The sequence below is a fragment of the Paroedura picta genome, chromosome 13 (genome assembly GCF_049243985.1).
Source record: "Paroedura picta isolate Pp20150507F chromosome 13, Ppicta_v3.0, whole genome shotgun sequence".
Taxonomy (NCBI): Eukaryota; Metazoa; Chordata; class Lepidosauria; order Squamata; family Gekkonidae; genus Paroedura; species Paroedura picta.
This window is the reverse complement of record NC_135381.1, coordinates 13,313,975-13,336,764: the sequence shown is the minus strand read 5'-3', so window position 1 is coordinate 13,336,764 and position 22,790 is coordinate 13,313,975. Positions and strand designations below refer to the sequence as shown.

Here is a 22,790-nt window from a genome sequence, read left to right as displayed (position 1 = left end):
AAACCTGCAACCATTCCTGTAACTCTTATTAGAACCTCTTAAAAAATCTGGGTTGATCTTTAGATGAATCAGTTCCGAAACTAAACACAGAATTCTGGGGAGAATCATCTTGCTGCAGAGGGCAGCTTTACCATCTTCCAACTCCCGCTCAATACTCTTGGCTTTCTCTCCCAGCCAAGCCGCAGCACCTGCGAGTAGGAGGACACCACAGGCAGTCAAGAAGCTCCCTTCTAATTGCTGGCCTATTTAAGGTTTCTTTCTGACTCATAACATCGGGAACCATCATTGGTCCCAGTACAGACACTCAAATTTGGTTTCCAGGCTTCACTTCTAGGCAAATCATCATCCATGCGTATCACTCAAGACCACATAAGAAACATAGAAACCAGATTTCATTCGTGGTTCACGTTCACTCGTTTCATAAGATGCACAGCCCTCCCAATCGTGAATATGTTGGATCACCAAGTAACTAAAGCCTCTGCATTTTTATGAGGCCTTATGGTTACTCAAAATGAGCATTCTTCAGCTTGATACACGATGCTCATGCTTTCCTTATGAATTCTACCAGCAAAGAATCAAAGACCCACCAGACCAGAAGGGGCATCATTATAAGGCTGAGTGTTCAACCTCAAAATTGTTCTACAGGAGCTTCTGTCTTCAGAAAAGACAGTCAATCATTATGGACCACTGCATCATCCATTCTGCAGTTCCGATGTCTCTTTTGACCATGAATACTGTCAATACCCTGTTCCCAGTCTCTGTGGTTAACATGAATCACTGGCACGCTCCCAGATGAATGAACTCCACACCTCTGTGGCTCTCTGGTACAATCTCATAGATTGGTAATGTTTTAACAGTGTCCCAATCTCAGTCATATCATATCAATAAAACACACCCCTACCCTCTCAAACTCCTCTAGGTTTCTCCTAAATCTCTGCAAAGAAAAAGAAAAAATGAAGAATTCAGACCATTCACTTTCCCCCAAGGTGCAGTGAGCAGACTTCAGATAACTCAGACTTATCTTTATTCTGGTCATGTAACTTTTGGAATGACATTTCTTTTTCTGTACTAAGATTAAGGGAGGGAGCCCAACATGAATCACAGCTATAAAGAAGCCTGAATCATCTTCCTATAGCAGAAGGTAGACCAGGGTATCCCCCCCCCGGACAAGTATACCCAACACCAATTTTCTCTTATTCATCCTCTGCAGACAGTAATTCCTACTTACTCTGATCTGAGGATCCCCAAAGCCTTGATGAAGGAGAACCCCACAAACGGCAAATCTTCTCCTGAGAAACCTGCAGGGTTCAGCTGGCACAGAGAGGATACAATTCGTGAATTCTTCTCTGGTTCATCGAAATTTGAGGTGTCATCATCAGACTTGATGGTAGGCACAAAGGGGGGAGGAGCTGGTTATTTTTAAAAAAAACAGAAAGAGACGAGACAAAAAAATTTTTAGCTGCAGCTTGCTGTCAAAGTCCCTCTCGTTCAGCATTTTCAATGGCACTGCAGCTCCTGCTTTTAATCTTGCTAACACCAGCAGGCTGTGCCACTGCTTTCCAGCCTATTACAGCAACAAGAGATTAACCCTACAGCTGCCAACATGGCTACCATTCTGCAGGCACAGCATCTCTGGCTGCTTCTCAACCAGGTTTGATTTTTTTCCCCCAAAAAATTGTTTATTTTTAGGTGTCAGGTTTCAATCTTGTCTATTTGCAGGGCTCTTCTGTTTGCAAGAGGCACGGGTCCATCGAAGGGACAAGCCAGCTCCCCAGTGCCTAGAGAAAGGATTGTGCTGAAGCGTCCCCAGTTTGGATTCCAGACCCTTGCCTCCAGTGGCAACATTAATCTTGCCTATGGAAATGCTGCAGTTGCTAAACCTCAGCAGTTCTTTGCGAATTAATCTACTCCTCCCTCACTCCCAGATTGCTACATACCTGATGGGACACTACTGCAGCCTAGCAGCTTAGTTTTATTCCTATTTTACATTTTTACAGCAATCTTAATAAAGCAACAACAAACCCCAAAGGGGGTAAGTTTTCCTAAAACCATCTTCAGTGGCAGAATCGCCTGCTAGTGTGCTTGCAGCCCAAGAGTCTCCCCTATTAAAATGATGCACCTTTACCAGATTTTTTTTTCTTCTGAATATGTATTTCTTCAATGCAAGTCTTTGCAAAATGCAAATCAACCAGGCTTCCTTTTGCTCTGTGAAACAGATACCACTTCAGCTGCCTCTCTCGATGTCACAAGCTGATGGATGTATAGTGTGCTAGTGCCGTTACCATGGATTCCGTATAGATCTCCTGGAGCTGAAGGGATGGTGGGAGCTTAAGAACTGGGGACAAGTATTGCAGCCCCTGCAGTGCAGAGTTCCTGTTCCATACTCTGTGTATGCTCAGGAGTTTGACACTGCTTCCCCTGAACGCCTGACAGATGCTGATACTTATCTGACTGACACAAGCGGAATGAGTCACTGCTGGAGCTTGCGAGCTCCCTCTAGGTTGCCAGAGCCTTTTGCAGCCTGGGTTTTTAACCATTTGATTTTCTACTCAACTGACTTTAAGCCATCGTTAGTGACCAGAATTAATAAGCTTTTAAAAGAAGTGTCTTCCCAATTCAAATCAGCCTGGATGCATGGAAACGTATTGGCAGCTTTTCAGGCAGCAAATGCTGATGCTGTTTTTAGGCAAAGGGAAGGGAGGAGCAAGCTGCTATTCCCAGAGGTTATTCTTAGCTCACATTGAAAGATGGGGGGGGGGATCGATTATTTAATTTTTAAAATTGTGATGGTAGGCCATGTTTTTGGTTTAATTCGGATTTTTTTTAAAAAAAATTCACTATATTTATTTAAAAAGTAACAGTATATACAAAGATTAAAAGCCATCTCAAATCTTTAATACGGCACACAGGGTATTCGGAAGCAGAAAAAAGTGAATCTTAATTCCAGCACAATATGAAACACACATGGAAAAAATAGGTTTTTCAACTTATTTCAAGGCCTGTTGCAAATCAAAATCATGGTTTAAATAACTGGAAACGATCCTTCCTTTCTTCACTATTAATCTTGGTCCAACATTATGTCAGACACCAGATTAAGATGAACAAGGGCTTTTCTTAGAGGTTTACAAGTCAATTTCAAACCTCAGTTTTAAACTCTGATTTAAAACTACCCACGGTTGGGCATTAGCATCACAGCACTCCAACCCCTCTACTTGTCAGTGATCTTGTATCTAGCCTTCCAAGAACTAGCCATGGTCCTGACTTATGCCTGTTCATTTCATCTGGATCCTTGCTTATTGGTTTACCCCCACAACAAATACATGAATACACTAATCCAGGGGTAGTCAACTTGTGGTCCTCCAGATGTTCATGGACTACAATTCCCATGAGCCCCTGACAGCAAATGCTTATGGGAATTGTAGTCCATGAATATCTGGGGGACCACAGATTGACTACCCCTGCACTAATCTTCTCACAGACAAGAAGCAACATCAGAGGATGTTGTTGCCCATTCAGAGGATCTAAAATGAATAAACTGGGAGGGGTGGGTCCAAGTGAAGAGACAAATACAGAATAGTACAGACGCACTGGGAAACCAATATGGCAATATAAAATATCCAAATATCCACAAGCTTAGCCACAAGCTAAGTTTAGCTATTGTATGACCTTATACTCTGTCAAGAGATTTCATAATAAGTCGAAGTTGGTCCTTAAATATAAAAAACCGTCCCTTGCAAAAGCTGTAAGTGAAATGCGTCAGGACTTGTATGAAATAAGAATTAAAGAATAACTGAAACTGAAGAGAGACGACTCTATATAAGTCCAATTTGGATATTTTATATTGCCATATTGGTTTCCCAGCGCATCCATACTATTCTACATTCAGAGGATCTGGCTGGCCACCACTGTGTGAGACAGGATGCTGGACTACATAGACAATTGGTCTGATCCAGCAGGTCTCTTCTGTTCTTCTGTAGTTGCCTTATACAATAGGTCCATCATGGTCAGTACCACCTACTCCAGCAATGGCTCTCTAGGGTCTCAAACAGGTCATTCACATCACCCAATCCTTTTCATGGAAATGCTGAGTACTGAACCTGGGACCTAGATTCTTTTCAACTGAGTCATTGACCCACACCATATATACGTATAAACATTTATACTCCATCTTCCCTTGTGGCTCAAAGCAACTTAAAAAACTTACATTATACAATAAAACTTCACACATCTAAAGCTCAAATCGCATCACAAGACCAAACAGAATAGCATTAAACTTCTAAGGACCGCATTACCTTCACCTCCTCAGGGAGTTGGTAGTAGAAGGTAGGAGCCATTATTTATTTATTTATAATTGTATTTGTTGACCGCCACTCCCGGCCCAGCCGGCTCATGGCGGTCTACAATAAGAACATTACTGAAAAGGACTGAGCTCCAACTCATGCCTAGCAGGCAACTTGTAAGCAGGATGATAACCAGAGTTGTTCAACTAGAGCCCTGTAACTGGTATACAGGGGCAAATGAACATCTGGAATGAACATCTGGAGGACCACAGGTTGACTACTCCTGATTCAAAGGATTCACAATCATAAGCACAAAGCCTACACTTTTCATAAAGGAGCAGGCTGTGGAAGAAAACCTATTTAAATAAAATAGTGTTAACATACAAAGCGTCTATTTACATTAATCTTACAGGCAAAATACTTAAACCACGTAGAACCATCGGTGCGAAGCAGCACATGTTTGGGAAGCATCTTTTTGGTAGCAACCGAAATAGCCCTCACTGGCCTGATCTCGATACAGAGTAGGGCAATGGCAAATCGCCCCATCTCTTGCCTTGAAAACCCCATGGTACTGGGGTTGCCATGAGTCAGCCGCAACTTGACAGCACAATGATAATTTTTTTCTATACTGAAAAAAAAACCTGTGTTTATATTATTATTTATTATTATTATTTATTATTGGATTTATTTCCCGCCACTCCCTAAAAGGCTCGTGGCCTTATCAGAACGAAGGAAGATTCATCAATATAGAAGGACCACCGTTCCATGGCATAACATCGTTGGAAGAAGAAAATCATTAATCAGAGCAGGAAGAAACCTATCATTCACAAAATCCCCATTCTAATTACATGAGCAAAACAGACCACCCTCATCCCACTTACATAATTAAGAATTCACGATCGCCACCACCTGGCTTATTTAGAACATCAATAAACCTAAGTTATTTTGGGAACAAGCTACATTTGCTCAAATGCATGAAATACAGTTAAGGGAAAAAGACAAAGACCATCGGTTTAAAATGGAAGCCGTCATCTATAGCTAACGTGTTCTCACTGAAGGCTAGAAGCCAGCACTTCCTACATCTTTCAGAGACAAGTTCTGATAACACCTGGATTGGTGAGTTATGCATTTTTAATTAAGGTTTTTCCCCACAGAGCTCTCAGAATGAATTTCCTGAGCCCATTATCCTGCAATTTAAAACAGTGATGTCTCAAAGCTGCTCATCAGTCACAAAAATATCTTCTGGAGATGTATGAAGCTGCCTTCACTGTCACACTACCAGTTTAAAGAGCGCAGCATAGTCAGGCTTTCTCATCTAGGGTTTTGTGAAACCCTGGGGTTTTTTGACAGCCCTGGAACATTTCCTGTATGGGTGGGAGTTAATTAATGTTTTATATATTTAAAAAAACTATTAAACATTTATTCAGTGATATGCCTATACATGGCCATGTCGACCCACCCACAGCTTCCCAAAATGGCCAATTTGGTAGGCCCTGCAGAATTCTGGAAGTTCAACCAGGGCCCTGATCTCCTCAAGGAACTCATTATACCAGATGGGGGGGCAGTACAGAGAAGGCTCTGGCCCTTGTTTAGGTCCAATGTACTTCTTTGGGGCCAGGGATTACTAGCCAGTTGGAGGTGATGGAGCATAGTGCTGTTTTGGAGGTGTAGGCAGAGAGACGGTCTCTCAGGTACACTCGGCCCAGACTTTGCACGGCCTTCAAAGTAATTAGGTCAAGGTATCCCCTTTAGTATCCCCTGTGCAAGCACCGAGTCATGTCTGACCCTTGGGGTGACGCCCTCTAGCGTTTTCATGGCAGACTCAATACGGGGTGGTTTGCCAGTGCCTTCCCCAGTCATTACCGTTTACCCCCCAGCAAGCTGGGTACTCATTTTACCGACCTCGGAAGGATGGAAGGCTGAGTCAACCTTGAGCCGGCTGCTGGGATTGAACTCCCAACCTCATAGGCAGACAGATTCAGACAGCATGTCGCTGCCTTACCACTCTGCACCACAAAAGGCTCTTTCAAAGTAATTACCAGAACTTTAAGCATAATCCAGAATTCAATTGGGAGTCAGTTAAGTTGTTGGGAGTACATCCTGGATGTGGGATCTCCATGGTGTATTTGTGGCTGCGGCATTCTGAACCAATTGTAGTTTCCAGATCAAGGATAAGGGTAGGCCTGCGTAGAGTGAGTTGCAGGAATCCAGTCTAGAGGTGACCGTCGCATAGATAATGGTGGCTAGGTGTTCTTGGGCCAAGTATGGAGCTAGTAGCTTGTCTTGTCTTATGAGATCAGGCTAATTAGGGCTAGCCATACCAGAGCTTTTTTTTACAATACCCAGCTTAAATCTCACTGAAGTTTGCCCTACCCATGTTATACTATCGATTTACAATACTTGAGTTATCCTTTTCTCTAATAAGGACCAAAAGAACCTACATTTTCCTTCTGTCCTCCATTTTATCCTCACAATAACTGTGAGGTGGCTTAGCCTGAGAGTTTGTGACTGGCCCAAGGTCTCCCAGCTTCCATAGTTGAGGAGGAATTTGAACTGGAGTCTCCCAGCCCCTGATCTGCTACTTTAACCACTAAACTAAAAAAAGCCTGGGTTTTGTGTTGGGGCAGGCTCAAAGAACCCATGATTTCTCCATTCATGGGTCCACAGCCCCTTGCCCTCTCCAAGGAGCACAAACTCTTCTCCTTGAATGCCACAGGGCAGCTGTTGGCCCCTCCTTGATTACATGATTATGTAGAAATGAGAAATTACCTTGGTTCAAGCACATACATAACTAATCACTAATTATATATGGTGATTATTAGTATGTTCCAGGCAAACTTTACTAAAGCAGGGTTTTTTTCCCCTTCTTAAGTAACAACCAATTTATTAATATTGTATATTTTAAATCTTTGTAAGCTGCCCTGGGCCTCTAGGGCAGCCTTTCCAAACCTTTTTACCATTGAGAAACCCCTGAAACATTCTTCACAGGCTTCGAGAAACTCCACCCTCCTGCCATGCCCCCAGAAGTCACATATCGCTAGAAATGACATCATCAGGCCACTCCCATAGCACAGGAAATGACAGCACAGAAATATTTTCAGATGATTTGTGACCAGAACCACACTAGCACTCTGGACTGGTTACCAGTTTGCTCTTCTTTAACCAAAGGGAGCCTGCAGAAACAGGGACGGGGCAGGCCTATGCTGCTCCATTGCACACCCCCCTCCCAATGCCAGAAACAGCCCAGTGGCCTACTCTGCTGGGCCAGAAACAGCGTTGGGACAGGCCTATGCAACTCCATTCCCCCCTCCTCCCTGCAGTTATTAAAACGAGAGTACTTACCTATCTTGTTTCTAATTGCTGCCATGTGTGACAAGCCTCAGCCAGCAAGAATTTGCATGGCTGGGGTCCCGCCCCACCCCACCCCATCACCCCACTCTTTCCCACTCCCTCCATTGGCCATTTTGGAGGGGGGGGTCAACATGTTCATATCACCCGATTAAATGTAATTTTTGTAAGGTATAAAAAATGAATTAACTCCCACCCAATCAGCTAAGCCCTTCCGGGGCCATCAACAAAACTAAATGGTTTAACAAACCTGTGGCTGAGAAAGCCTAGGGAATGGCAGGGGATAAATGTAAAAATAAATAACAGATACAAGGTAGATGGCTTATAGCCAAGTTATTTTTCTGCAAATATTTTCTAGACTGTTTTTTACAAAGGACGGCTTGCATGTGTTTATTTCACAACATCTGCATTTCAAAAGAGTTTCTCTCAGGTTCCTGAGTGTCAGTGGCACCAAGTCCCCTCATAAGCCCAACACCATGCAGAGTATTTCAAATGCAAAGCAAACAGAATCCTCAGTTTTGGTCTTCTGGTACTGGGCAACCACATATCATTGAAACAAAACCTCAGCAAAGTTCTTCCAATGCAGCTAAGTCAAGGGACTAATCTCAACAGTACCATGCTACTCACAGTTATGAATGCCATTCCAATCAATTGTAGAGAAAAATGGATGACAGCAGAGGCCTTCGTAACCTAGTCTCTCTTTCTGCCCACACAATAAACTCTGCACCAGATCAAGGAATGCTTTGCTGACTTTCACATCCTCAGGGAACTTCAGAAATCTCTGCAGTTGAAACAAAAATAAATCTTAGTAGGAAGAAACCCAAAAAGCCAGAAGGCTGTGATCCAAAGAGCTAGTTTAACCAAATCCCAAAGTTCACGTGCACACAGCCAAACATGTAGCTATTAAAAAAAATTAAAACCATTCCCTCATGCTTTATTGTAATACTCAGCATTTATAGGACACTTTCAGTGTTACGTTTCACATACATCATCTCAGAATCCCTTACAGTAAAAGGAAGACTAGTATTATTATCCAGGTACTGCAGGTGGGGACTAAGGCTGAAATGGTGTCACCTGGCTAAGACCACTTAGGTGCAATCCTGAGCAATTTACACCTATGGAAGCCTTAACAAACACAGAAGGGCATAACACTGCTTAGGATGCCACTGGTAGTGGGTTTGTGGCAGAGATGACATATGAACCGGCTGTGATCCAAAGAGCTAGTCTAACCAAATCCCAACGTTCACGTGCACACAGCCAAACATGTAGCTATTTAAAAAAATTAAAACCATTCCCTCATGCTTTATTGTAATGCTCAGCATTAATAGGACACTTTCAGTGTTACATTTCACATACATCATCTCAGAATCCCTTACAGTAAAAGGAAGACTAGCATTATTATCCAGGTACTGCAAGTGGGGACTAAGGTTGAAATGGTGTCACTTGGCTTAGGCCACTTAGGTGCAATCCTGAGCAATTTACACCTATGGAAGCCTTAACAAACACAGAAGGGCATAACACTGCTTAGGATGCCACTGGTAGTGAGTTTGTGGCAGAGATGACATATGAACCGGCTGTCTTCCAAATCAGAGCTCATTCTTTCAGACACTAGGCTACACCATGCAAACTATTTTTAAAGCTTCTTCATAACAAATGCAACTTGCCATAGAATATTCAGAAAAACGTGTCCTTTCACAAGAAAGGCAAAGGGCCCTTGGCTACCCAGGATAAACCACATAATTCGATAAGGGCAAGACTTCATTCACTCTGTCAAACACCAGCAGAAGCAGAATATTTGCACAGTTCGACTATTTGCACAGTTCAGGGTTGTCACAGATTTTACTTCTCTAGTTATATCTTTTCAGTTAATGGGCAGAATTCTGATTTCTAAACCCAACCCTGGATAAAGCTCAGGACAGGACTGAAAATTATGCTATCGACCTATCAGAGCTCATTTCATAAAGTCATAACATAACATTCATGCTGCTAATATTCAGAAAAGAATACAGCTCAGAGAAGCCAGATACATGCAAAACCTGGGACCATACAAAGCTTTCAGAGCATACAGAATCTTATCCAGTCTGTACCTGAAAATTCATGATATTATTGAAGGTTTTCGATGATGTTCCTTCCGTAAATGGGGACTTTCCATAGAACATTTCATAAGCCACCACCCCTAGAGACCACCAGTCAGATTCAGATCCATATGAACTCTTGCCATCGCCATTCAACGCCGTTAGCATTTCTGGAGCCATGTAATCTGGGGTACTCACGGGCAACTTGGCATTCACCTGGAATGTATAAGCACAATCTATAGAGGAGCTGGCTTTTTATACCCATTTTTACTACCCAAAGGAGTTGCAAATCAGCTTACAATCAACTACCATTCCCACAACAGATGCCATGTGAAATAGGTGAGGCTAAGAGAGTTCTGAGAACTGTGACTGATCCAAGGTCACCCAGCTAGCTGCGTGTGGCAGACTGGGAGAAATCAAACCTGGTTCTCCAGACTAACAACTACATCAAACTGGAAGTACTTCAAGCTCACGTTTGCTCACATTGCTCCAGGCAGGAGCTGTTGGCTTGCAGTGGCTCCCTTTCACTTTGGGCCCATGCACCTTGTGGCTTGTTTAGGCTGTGGCAGTGGCTTCCACTCATTTCACAAGACAGGTACCCAGGATTTTTTCCCAGCAGCCTTGATGGCTCATCTACCATTGCCAACAACCAGTCACTTTTCTCACTATTCACACAGTTCATCTGAAAGCAGTTTTTTCCCATTACAAATTAAAATTAAGCCTTATTCAGGCATGAAAAATAATGGTGGAAGAATGGGCTGCAGTGCTTCAGAGAGCTGGCAGAAAAATCACTTTTCAGAATGATTCCTTAGGTGAGAAACTGCCTACAAATAGAAAGCCAGCATGGACCCTGCCTTTCTCTCTAAAAACAGACTGGCATGGTGGTCAGGAGTGCCTACTGTCAGCTACATCAGATTTGCCAACTCTTTCATTACCTAGACTCAGCTGATCTGGCCTTGCTATTGAATGCTTCTGTAACCTAACAGTTGGATTACTGCAACACACTCTGTGTGGGAGCTGCCATCAAAGACAAACCAGAAACTACAACTGGTTCAGGAGCATATGTTGCCCATTTTGAATGTTACACTGACTGCTAGCCTGTTTCCAAGTTATTTAGTATTTATTTATTGGTTTGTTACATTTCTAAACTGCCTTCCCTTGTTTCTCAGGGCAGTTTACTATAGATGTTTGTAGCTCACAGTTCATTGTGATGCTGATGCCTAGTCAACATGTGGTCCTCCAGATGTCCATAGACTATAATTCCCATGAGCCCCTGGCAGTGTTTGCTGGCAGGGGCTCATGGGAATTGTAGTCTATGAACACCTGGAAGACCACAGGTTGACTACCCCTGCCTTACAGAGAACCAAGAGTTAAGCGTTATACAGTTTATAAGTACAAAATGCCTGATCAGGCTGTTTAAAAGAATTTATTTCAATTACCGGATATACGAGAGTATAAGCCGAGGGGGTCTTTTTCAGTGTGAAAAAATGTGCTGAAAAACTCAGCTTATAGTCAAGTATATATGATATTTGTTAGCAACATTATCCGGAGGTGGTATAATTACAAAGTTACCTCAGTTCTTGTTAGTCAGTTGCCTTTATTGGCATTCAAAAGATACAACACAAATACCATAAAATCTCCACAACCCACAAAAAGATTTCCACATAATCACCAAGGAAAACCAAATTTAAAACAGTAGAATTAACTCAACACAAAGTAAAAAAACAGCTTTAAGCGACATAATTTCCCCCAAATTTTTGCAATCTCAGAAGCAATTTCAGGATTGCATTTAATTCAGTAAATGCTGACACACTCTCTTTGTTCACCAAGCTGTTTCCCTAAGCTTTTATCCTGCAATAGGGTTGAGAAAAGCCTCCTTTGAGAATCTTCATAAAAGGGGCAGTCTAAAATTATGTTGCCTCAGTTCTTATCATCTGTTCACCTCATTCATCCTACCTGATTCCCTGAGCTGAGGCCACCATAAATATCATAACCATAACCATTGGCTATATAAATAAAACCGCTGAGCCCTCCTGGGTGGAGCACCTGACACTGCTGTGACGTAGGAGGATGATTAGGGTTCATCAGAGTTCTAGTTTCCCTCATTGCTTATATTCATTAATAGCTCAAATTAACCAGTTATACGCACAGTAAAGAAATATGGTTCAGCATTGGCTAGCTAGATTGAAAACTAGTTTTCCAGCCCATGCCCTATCTATAACAGGACACATGTAAATTCTCTGTGAGAAACTCCTAATAAGCTTCCAAAGAACTCTGTGGTTCCCAGAAGTACAGTTTGAAAAACCCTAATCTATTTATTTAATTCCCACATCAATAAATTAACTGGAAAATACTTCCAAGAAGTCTTTTAAAAAGGAAACCAATCAAAGGAATTTAATAATGTGCCCAGTTTTAATATACATAATTATAATTTGCACTAAAGAGCTCAGATCAGAATACTCAAATAAACTGAAAGAAAAATCAGATAATATTCATCTCCATGTCAAATCATATCAGTTACATTAGTTTAATCAAGAGGCACTTGTTACTTTCACAAAAGACAATTCTAACAGTAAACAAAAACACCATTATTCACCAGCCACAAGATCTCAACTATCTAATTACTCATCTCAGTTTCTTCCTAATTTAGCAGGGTTGTCATTAAAAAAACCAGGGCACTCACTAGTTTTATCTGCTGTTTGCTTCTTTCATCAGATCCATAAATAGCCAGGAATTTGTATTTATATTCCTGACACAACTATTTTCATAGAATCATAGAATTATAGAGTTGGAAGGGGCCATACAGGCCATCTAGTCCAACCCCCCGCTCAATGCAGGATTAGCCCTAACCATCCTAAAGCATTTTCTTTTTTAGACAACCCACAAACATCCCTACCAATAATTAAGACATGCTTTATTACTTATTATTATTGGCTCTAGAGCCCACCCCCTTCTGGACCTGCCACCTTGGGGCAGTTTACAGCATTCAATAGTACATGGTAGTAAGGGATTTGAAAAGCTTGCTCTTTCTTAAGATAAACCTCTGCTAGAGGATTATCAGTGACTGAGTTTGCTGCCTGCAACAGTTCTCTGTATAGGTTTTTTTTAACATTGATGTCATATAATTATATGTTTCTTAGGCAGTTTATTTGGTTCTAGACTAGATGAGAATAGCTTCTCTGTATAATCTACAATGAAGAATCATTGTCCATGGGGTCGCGATGGGTCGGACACAACTTCGCACCTAACAGCAACAGCATAATCTACAAATCATTGCAGGCATACTTTTTTACATTGCAGGCATTTGAATCTGTCTAGCATACTATTATCCTTCCTTTTCTCCAAAAAGATCAGAACAGCATATATTTATTTATTTATTTATTATTTATCATACTTATATACCGCCCTCCCCGGAGGCTCAGGTTCACTCTTTGTTTTACCCTCATAATAACTTATTGTAAGGCAAGTTAGGTGGAGACAGAGTGACTGATCCAGGGTCACCCAGCAAAATATAGATTTATATCATGGTCTCCCAAACCTTTGTCCAGTATTCTAACCACTATACCACACGGGAAGAGGATTTCTATTAGAAATGTGTGGTTGCTGACTAGAACCCTATAAAAGAACCGCCCTGAGTCCTCAGGGAGGGCGGCAGGCAGGCAAGCAAAAGCAAGCAAGAGCAAGCAAAAGCAGAGGAAAATGAAAACTCCCCTTAAAGAAAAAATCAACAAATGGATGTAATTGACAATAGTCTTCTACTGAAAAGAAGAACAAGACTCAAGTTTATATTAGAACTATTGTGTAAAGACATTGATGTTCTGTTACTAATATACATTAAATTACAGACAATTACAACAGCACCAATAAGCCAAGGTATAAATTTTTATTTTCTCTATACCATCTGGGCAGCCCAGAATTTTTTATTACCGTTTTGTTCCCTGTCATTTTGGCAGCTGACCCAAAGTCCACCAATTTGATGTGTCCAGTTCTATCAATGAGTATATTCTCTGGCTTAATATCTCTGTAAATAAGCAAAAAAGCAATCAATATAGCACCTTTAACATATTCATATCCTCTTCCCTGCCCTGCAACATCTTATAGAAATCAAGCTGGGAGCCTGCAAAGAAAGTATGATGGCAGGGGAAAGAGACGCATTGTATGATGGTGCCTGACACTGCAGGATTTGTCCTCTTGCTCCAAGATCGAGAAGGCCAGAAATGGAAGGGTTCCTAACTCACAGGAAAAGTCAAGCCAAAACCCCATCTATATAACTATCTTCCAGAGCAAGCAGAAGTGGTAACCCATATAAGAATACCCACATCCATTGAAGAAAGGATCTGGAGAAGATTGAAATAAGCAAGCTTGGACATGAAATTGGGGTCACTGTGGGTGGATAGGCAGGTAGTTGTGAGTTCCTGCATTGTGCAGGGGGTTGGACTAGATGACTCCGGAGGTCCCTTCCAACTCTAAGATTTTAAATTATTTGGATCTACCTTTCAACAGTACCCACAATTTCAATATTCTAGGCTAGTGTATCGGCATGTCTTTCTTAATTCACTCTCAGGCATTAAAGCTACTAGTTTGTCAGAGAAAGATGATGGGATGCAAGTTACCAACACTATATAACGAACCAAACAAAAAAGGAATGGACCAGTGTTACATTATAACTCTGGACAATAAAACACACAGCTATTAGGAAATATTAAACTGTTCTCACCATGAACAGTTAAAACATATTTCTTGCTAATTCTCAGCTTTCATTCAAAAATCATGTGATCTATATATCAGAAATCAGTTCTAATATTTCAAAGAAAAAATGTTCTATAATTGTAAGACTCAGTGCTGCATAAGGAAGAGATCAGGAGTTCAAGAACAAATCCACACACAGTACACAACCATGGCCAGTACTAACCAGGGTTTGCAACCAGAGTTGAAGGTGGTTAACAGCAAGCTCCTGCTAACCATAGCTAAGTGTAGTGCTGATGAAAGTCTTAACCACAGTAATAACAGGTTAAGAGTTGGGATGCATGCAATCCAAAGGCCTGATGTCATTCCATAAACCATGGTAAGTAATCATGAGCTTTAAGCCTATGTTAGCCTTTTCTCTAGATAATACAATGTCAACTGGAAGTAGCCCACAGGAGAATCTTTTTGATTATCTTCTATCCATCATATTAGGTTGAGACGTGGTACCCTGAAAAATGTTTTTTTATAATCAAGAGTTTCAAAAGCAACAAAGGCAACAATAGGGTATGCTCTTCTACTGGGCATGCTCAAACCCTTTGTGATACTTAAAGTGTCTCTTTGGTTTCTAGCCAAGATCTGCAGAAATCCTAGAATGGCATTAAAGCTGTTGTCTCCAAACGCAGGTACAAGAGAATACCAATTGCTTTCGAAAACTGCTTATGTCATCTAAAAATCAAATAAGTTTCAATTTATTATTTCTGATCTTCAAATAAACTTACCAGAGGCCAAGGGAACAACTTACCGGTGAACATAGCCCATGCGATGCACGCTATGCACAGCCAGAACAAGTTCTGCCAGATAGAACTGAACACTGTTTTCATCCAGTTGTTCCTCACATCTATTTAAGAGTGACAGTAGGTCTCCCCCAGGATAATAATCCATAACCTGCATACAGTTGACACACACAAACACATTCCAGACTTTATGGAAACTCACCGACCATCAAAAGCATGCATTGCAAACAGATGCATGAAAACTTAAGATGTAGAAAGGGTACACAATATATTAAACTTCACAGATGACTGACAATGAAAACGAATGTACATCTCTCTATAATACGAAATTTGCAGCATAGTGACTTAAATTTGTTTGTAGAAGAATGTATGTGTTTGTCTAACAAGAGTCACAAAGAAGGGCTCAAGAACTGGCAGCTATAATCAGGAAATGAATATGTATTTGCAATCAAATAAGTTTTAAATTAAAGCTGTGGCATAGGATTATGGAAATATTGTCTGCATTCAGTTGCAGCCTAAATGCAATTAAGTTGCATGAACTTAGCTTGTACCCATCTAATGTAATCTCCAGTGGTCTCTTCCCCTCCTCCACAAGTATGCTCAAGTCAGGATCAAAGCCAACATTTATTTCAGGGCAGAAATGTCCACTTTTCCACTTCTGCATAAACAAGGAGACATAGCAAACCAAAATCCCATTTCTCAATCATACCCTGTACAGCAAGCAATGGGGGGGGGGGGGGGAGATCTTATCTATACAGGCCTGAAAATACTTCAGTTGGTCTTATTTTTGTCTTTCAAAAGGCTAACATTTAAAATCATTTGAACAAGAGTATGGCTGAAAAACACAAGTCCTTTCAAGCACACTCTTAGACTCAAGTATATGCTGCTCTCTGTAATGGCTCTGAAATGAATGCAACACAACTGGAATGCTGTTCAACAGTCCCCAGCAGTCAGCTACATACAATGAAGGTGAAAAACTAACACTCCCACCTGAAATGGGTCTCCCAGTCAACAAAACTCACCAAATACAGGTTCTTTTTGTCTTGAAATGCATAATGCAGTTGTGGAATCCAAGGGCTAGTACTCTGAGATAATATATTCCGCTCTTCCTCAAAGAACAATACCTAGGAGGAGAAAGTATTAATCATCGCTACATCCTTAAAAACAAAACAAGAGTAGTTTAGCATTTCATGACTACAGCAGAGACAATTATGCATAAAGTCAACGAACAGGATCCCATTGGCCCTTTGCAGTCATGGAAAACAGTACTGTTACCACAGCAGAGCTCTCCTGCCTCCCATCTCACACCGCAGTACACTGATTTTAATATGCTATTCCAGGGAGAAAGGGAGCACTTCCATTAACAACATGAGGGGCAAACTGGAGAAAATCATCTATTACTGGAATTAATCAGCAGGTTTAACCCACTATCTTTACACAGCCCCGAACCTGGTATCCAGCAGAAATTTTTAATTTACAGAGATTTCAGGGTCAAGGAACAAGTCACTGTGGATCTAAGTTTGGAAAAACACTTCCCAAAGCAGAAATGCAAAGTTCGGCCTACCATCACAGCAAGATCGGGACACACTGTGATTTCCCCTGTGGTTTAAATATTCTGATTCTGATCAGGGAACTAATTCTCAGTGCTCCTAAAAGCTTATGAGCAATTGGCAGGGTATAAAATTAAAAAGGGAACATACTTGATTTGGTGCCAACATAGTCTCCTTGCTCATCACCTTCATGGCATAGATGTCACCAGTTGCCTTCTCTCTCACTACCTGCACTTCTGCAAAATGACCACGTCCCACTAGGCTCCTGACTTCGAAGTCCTTCATGCTGGGCTGAAGTTCCCGGAACTCTGATATTGAATCTGAATCTGCACAAGGGAAGATATTTTATTTTATGTTAAGGAATAAAATATGTTCTGGCCTAGAATTTTATGCAGGGGTAATCAAATGGCGGCGCTCCAGGTGTCCATGGACTACAATTCCCATGAAATTCGCTGGCAGGGGCTCATGGTAATTGTAGTCCATGGACATCTGGAGGGCCGCAGTTTGACTAGCCCTGATTATGAAACTGATCTTAACCTTCTCAGCCTGTTTTGTCTCCTCTGTCCAATTCACTGCTGCCAGTCTGTTCATGTTTTGTCATTCAGACATCAAGACCTCTTTCATAACCCTGTTTCAGCTTCCCATCTCCTTAAATTAGGTCACTGATTTTACATTTAATACTCTCTGACACCTCACTCCATCATCTTTCTGCACATATCCCAATATATTCCTGATGTTGACTTTCCTGCAGTTTTAATGCCCTGACAGGGCAATTCTAAAGCAGAGTTATATGCTTTTAAATCCACAAAAGTCAATGGACTTAGAAGGGTATACTTGCATTTAGGACTGTGCTGTGAGCTACCTTGCTCTCTTCAACGATACTGTTACCACTTCTGCTAGAAACTCCCTTCCAGAACGGTTAAGGAGGATCTCATCTCTTACTTTCTTTAAATTCCAGTTCCAACCTTATAAAGCATTTGGCTTAATCCTTTAGTCCCCATCGCCAGATGAAATACAGCTAAGCATGTATAAGCACATCTGTTTACACACATTCATTGTTTTCCTGTCCTTACCCTCACCCCACTCATTAAGACCATTAAGCTTATTAGCTTCTCAGAAATGAGACTTTGTGTTAATTGGTATTCAGATATGCTGTTGTTCCTATAGTCTTGATATGAAGTATTTTTACTACAGTACAAAAAGACACCACAAAATAGTATGTAACAGGAATCTTCTGAGTTGGATGAGACATACTGCACAAAATCACATCCACATTACCTTCTACCACATCTCAAGTCCAGCTAAAATATAAATGCATTCAGTAACAATAGGAATTAATATCAAGTGTCTTTTGGGAAGGACCTCTTTTTAACCTCCATAGGGAACATCGACAGTAGATTATTTGCTGTGCAACTTTTGGCTTCTCTCTCTCCATTTCTTAGAATCATAAGAGTTGGAAAGGAAATCATGGATCATCTAGTCCAACCCCCTGCACTATTACAGGATACTCACAACCCTATCGCGCATCCACTGTAACCTGCCATCTCCTTGAACCTTCACAGAATCAGCCTCTCTGTCAGATGGCTATCCAACCTGTTTAAAAATCTCCAAAAATGGAGAGCCCACCACTTCCCGAGGAAGCCTGTCCCACTGAGAAACCACTCTGAATGTCAGGAACTTCTTCCAGATATTAAGATGGAATTTCTTTTGCATTTATTTCATCCAACTGGTTCTGGTCCGTCCCTCTGGGGCAAGAGAAAACAACTCTGCTCCATTCTCGATATGGCAGCCTTTTAAATACTTGAAGATGGCTATCAGATCCCCTCTCAGTCCTCTCCTCTCCAGACTAAACAGACCAAGCTCCCCCAGCCTTTCCTCATACGTCTTGGTCTCCAAACCCCTCACTATCTTTGTTGCCCTCCTCTGAACATGCTCCAGTTTGTCTACATCCCATTTCAACTGCGGTGCCCAAAACTGAACCCAGTACTCCAAGTGAGTCCGACCAGAGCAAAGTGGTACCATCACGTCCCGTGATCTGGGCAGGATACTCTGTTTGATACAGCCCAAAATCCCATTTGCCTTTTTAGCCACTGAGTCACACTCCTGACTCATGTTCAATGAATGGTCTACTAAGACTCCTAGATCCTTTCCGCACATACTACTGCCAAGACAAGTCTCCCCCATCCTATATTGGTGTAAATGGTTTTTCCTACTTTTGCTCTGGAGCACCTCTCCATCAGCTGGGCTACTAACCAGCTTTGGACCCTGACACACCAACTGAGGAGAACCAATAATATAGTGTATCAGTGGGCAAGTCTGATGCACTACATGAGATTTCTCTGCTCACATTGGCATTTGCACCTTTGAAAAGAGGTTTGACAAAACTTTTGCAAATGCCTCTCTTCTGGTATTAATCTTTTATCATTCGTTTTATTCATGCAATAAATAGTTGTGCGAATAATTAAGCAATAGAGGCCTCAACAGCATGGCTTTGTTAGTAACAGACAATAATTCAGAATTCTTTTCAGATAAATCCTAGTCTGAGTTGACTCAAAGCTACTTTGGCAGTAATACCAAACCCTTTCAAAAATAATTCCCTAAATACAGAGTTGATGTTTATAGATTTTTACAGGTGCCATTTCCCCACCTAATTCAGGATCCCCAGGAAAAGGTTTTCAATGAAAATACTTTTCAATTGCTCAGACAGTACAGCTAAACTTCATAAGCCAACAAGAGAAGCTTAACCTTGCTTAGGCAACCTTTCTAGTTTTTTAGCTCTTTACTGTATTTTTAAGTATCTGCTTTAAGTTCTAAATATTATATTTGAATCTTTTTCTATGCCTTCGACTAGCGAAAATAAAGGTTAAAGTTACAAACAGAAGATCTCACCCACTATATAGTGAAATTATATTTTCATGTGGAACCCAGAAATAATTTCTTAGTAGGTTACTCTGATGACTTCTGGTGCCCCAGATCTTGAGAAAGTGATATTTCTATTGTCAGATAAAGATTCATATGTCCCCAGGAGGACCTTACTGTTTGCACTAGCAGCCAGAAGGATTAGGTCAACATAGCTGGAGTGATGGTGATACATCCTGTTAGTTATATTTTAACATCTGTATTATTAATCATTCATTTTTAAAATCATACAACTATAGATTTGTTAATCTACTATTGTAATACTGCTGCCTTTTTAATGGATCCATGTCTGATACGCTTTGTAAAGGCTTATGGCCAACAAAGTAAATCTGACCTGTCTATAATACTGCTTTTCACATATAATACTGCTGTTCACATCATGCAGGGGTCTGCCTCCAACCATAGACAAGCTGGGGACACCACAGCCACCCCCTTCAACAGACACATAAAAGGTAAAGATATCCCCTGTGCAAGCACCGGGTCATGTCTGACCCTTGGGGTGACGCCCTCCAGCGTTTTCATGCAGACTCAATACGGGGTGGTTTGCCAGTGCCTTCCCCAGTCATTACCGCTTACCCTCCAGCAAGCTGGGTACTCATTTTACCGACCTCAGAAGGATGGACAGCTGAGTCAACCTTGAGCCGGCTGCTGGAATTGAACTCCCAGCCTCATGGGCAGAGCTTCAGACTGCATATCTGCTGCATTACCACTCTGCGCCACAAGAGGCTCAATTCAGACACATACTCCTTTCAATTTGAGACTGTAACTTCCACACACAATACGGAAGGTAAGAAGACAGCATACATGAGATCCAGACACACTCTTATTACTGTACTAATATCCTTTAGCACAAGCCCTTAAATTCTAAAAAAGCGAGAACATACACTTTCTAATGAAGTTGTCCACATGCTTCATTTTCATTAAAGTGGGGTTGCTGCATTGTTCAAAAAGCACCATTAGGGAATCCAAGATGCCTTCCCTGGAAAGTAGAGACATCTGCTGTTGTGCCACAGAAGGTAGTTTACCCTGGTAACAGAGGCAAGAACCAATGAGCTTCAGACAAAAATACAAGGATAACATCCACATAAGTTATAGAAAGTAATTTTCCAGAAGAACACTTATCTAAGTAACACAATTCAATATTTCCCCTACTTTACAGCAAACCATTCATAGAACTACTGTCTCTTCCAACTGTTGCCATTCTTGTGCTGTAATTAGGGATCTCAACCCTTCCATGAGTCATTCAAAATCAACTGCCCTGTGACTGAAAGAGGCAAAGCAGCAAACAAGTTAAGAGTGCCACTGCCACCTCCTTGGCTCCTCTAGCAAGACCATACAATAATAGAACATTCTATCAGTTTCTACTACTGTCACAGACATTATCCTACTCATACCTCTAGCACTGACGCCTGCATTTGTCCCCATGACCACCAATTACTTAATTGCAAGAGAAATACAGAATTCAGAAATCACTTGGTCATAGATATTTATACAAAAAGGTATTGCTTCTTTAGCACCATTGGACAACTATGTAGAACCTGTACACTTACAGTTTTGAACTTAAGAGGAAAGAAGGAATACAAATGTTTCAATAAACATATACACTTTTAACCTGAAAGAGCTGGTTAAGCCGAGAGGCACGACTAGCAATGGACTCCATGATCCCCGTTTCAACACCATTACGTGCACGGTATTTAAATTTCAGCATCTTTACAGTTGACCTGCAATGGAAGTTGCTTGTTTTACTGATGTTGAAGAGTTATTAACATCCAAAGCACATTTTGAGGACCTTCATCCCGCTTTCAGACCTACAGCTCTAGCATGTATTTTTAAAAGCTATGGGTTCATAAACAGACAACATTGCATGCACAATAAAATCAGAGTCCAGTAGCACCTTTAAGAGCTTTAAGTAAAGTGACCAGATTTTAACATTGGTAAAGCGGGACACCATTGACCGGGGGGGGGGTTCTTGATTAAAAATTTGGTCTATATGGAGCAACAAAAAGTTTCATTGAACACATAAGAATACAAAAATAGTATTGTAATATATATATATATATTAATTTCAACATACATACAATTTGCCAGGTGCCCCCAGATGTCCCTCCAAAAGTGGGACAATCTGGTCACCGTACCTTTAAGCTACTTCATACAAACAAGGCAACTCATTTGAATCTATACTGCATGCAGGAAATCTCAGCATAAGGTCCCAGCATTCTTCCCCCACCCCATTCTCTTCCAGCCTTGCAACTGTTCAAGTAATCTGAAAGACTGCAACTGGACCCAGCCCCAGCAAACTCCACTGCTCCCCACTCTCCAAGGCCTCCCCAGTCCTAATGCCGGACAGTGCATTAACCATAATAAGAGGGCGCATAAAATTACCTGGAGTGCCCTCACCTCGCCACCCGGCAACTATTAGCCGCAGCACCCGTAGACCCCACCCACCCCGTCCTGCCAAGTACCCCGGCGACCTCCCCGCGAGGTGGGCTTCCGCCAGAGGCCACAACCCCCTTCTTCGCCGCCTCGCGCGACCCACCCTTCCCGTCACCTCAGGGCAGACCCGCCCGCTTTCCCGCCACCCGGTTCGAATCGGCTCCACAGGCAGAGACGTCGCCGCTATGACTCGCCTCCCCAGACCACGTGCCTTAAGATTTCCACCAATCAGCGGACGCGGTGACGTCATAAAAGGACTCGCCCTGCCTTTCGAGCTTCCTCTCTCCTTGCAGAATGTCGGCTTGAGGGAGGGGGCGTGGCCAAAGTAGTCCAACCGCCGTAACGGCCGTCAGTTTTGTTTCGGTGGCGTCCGTTGGTTCGGTGCGTGACGGGGCAGAATGACTTCGTCGGGCTGGCCCTGTGGCGGAACTAAAGACCCGCAAGAAAACAGGAGTGTCACGAAGCTTTCCCCACTTTCTTATTTCTCGAGCTGGCCAGGGTGGTGTTATTATTTATTTGTTGTGTGGCGCGCGTGGAATACAGGCAGGAGATGCTAAGACTGTCTGGCAGGCGGGCGAGAGAAGTTCGGAAGTCGATAGCCTGTCCACGCGTCACAACTCGGGTTAGTGCTAGCCAGGTAGGGTTGCCAGGTCCAGGTTGGGGAAATCTTGTAGATTTTGGGGATGCAGCACAAAGGGATTTGAA

At 41.9% G+C, this 22,790-nt stretch overlaps 1 protein-coding gene across 10 annotated transcripts in view; it reads right to left on the bottom strand.

Annotated features, from left to right (window-relative positions):
* The window catches only part of CIT (citron rho-interacting serine/threonine kinase), a 100,362-nt gene extending 78,103 nt beyond the window's left edge, over nucleotides 1-22,259 (bottom strand). For 4 of the 10 annotated variants that reach the window (XM_077308904.1, XM_077308913.1, XM_077308914.1 and 1 more), the window contains exons 1-10: nucleotides 22,035-22,168; nucleotides 21,265-21,373; nucleotides 20,537-20,678; nucleotides 16,884-17,059; nucleotides 16,206-16,307; nucleotides 15,192-15,334; nucleotides 13,631-13,724; nucleotides 9,716-9,919; nucleotides 8,256-8,409; nucleotides 1,229-1,409 (exon numbers count right to left, since the gene is read on the bottom strand). In XM_077308904.1, coding sequence (XP_077165019.1) covers nucleotides 1,229-1,409; nucleotides 8,256-8,409; nucleotides 9,716-9,919; nucleotides 13,631-13,724; nucleotides 15,192-15,334; nucleotides 16,206-16,307; nucleotides 16,884-17,059; nucleotides 20,537-20,678; nucleotides 21,265-21,360 — 1,292 coding nt within the window. In that variant the 5' untranslated portion in view covers nucleotides 21,361-21,373; nucleotides 22,035-22,168. Of the gene's footprint in view, nucleotides 1-1,228; nucleotides 1,410-8,255; nucleotides 8,410-9,715; nucleotides 9,920-13,630; nucleotides 13,725-15,191; nucleotides 15,335-16,205; nucleotides 16,308-16,883; nucleotides 17,060-20,536; nucleotides 20,679-21,264; nucleotides 21,374-22,034; nucleotides 22,169-22,188 lie in introns of those variants that run through there. The other 6 variants (XM_077308908.1, XM_077308909.1, XM_077308912.1 and 3 more) reach the window with 4 other exon arrangements.
* Between the last annotated feature and the right edge of the window lie 531 nt (nucleotides 22,260-22,790).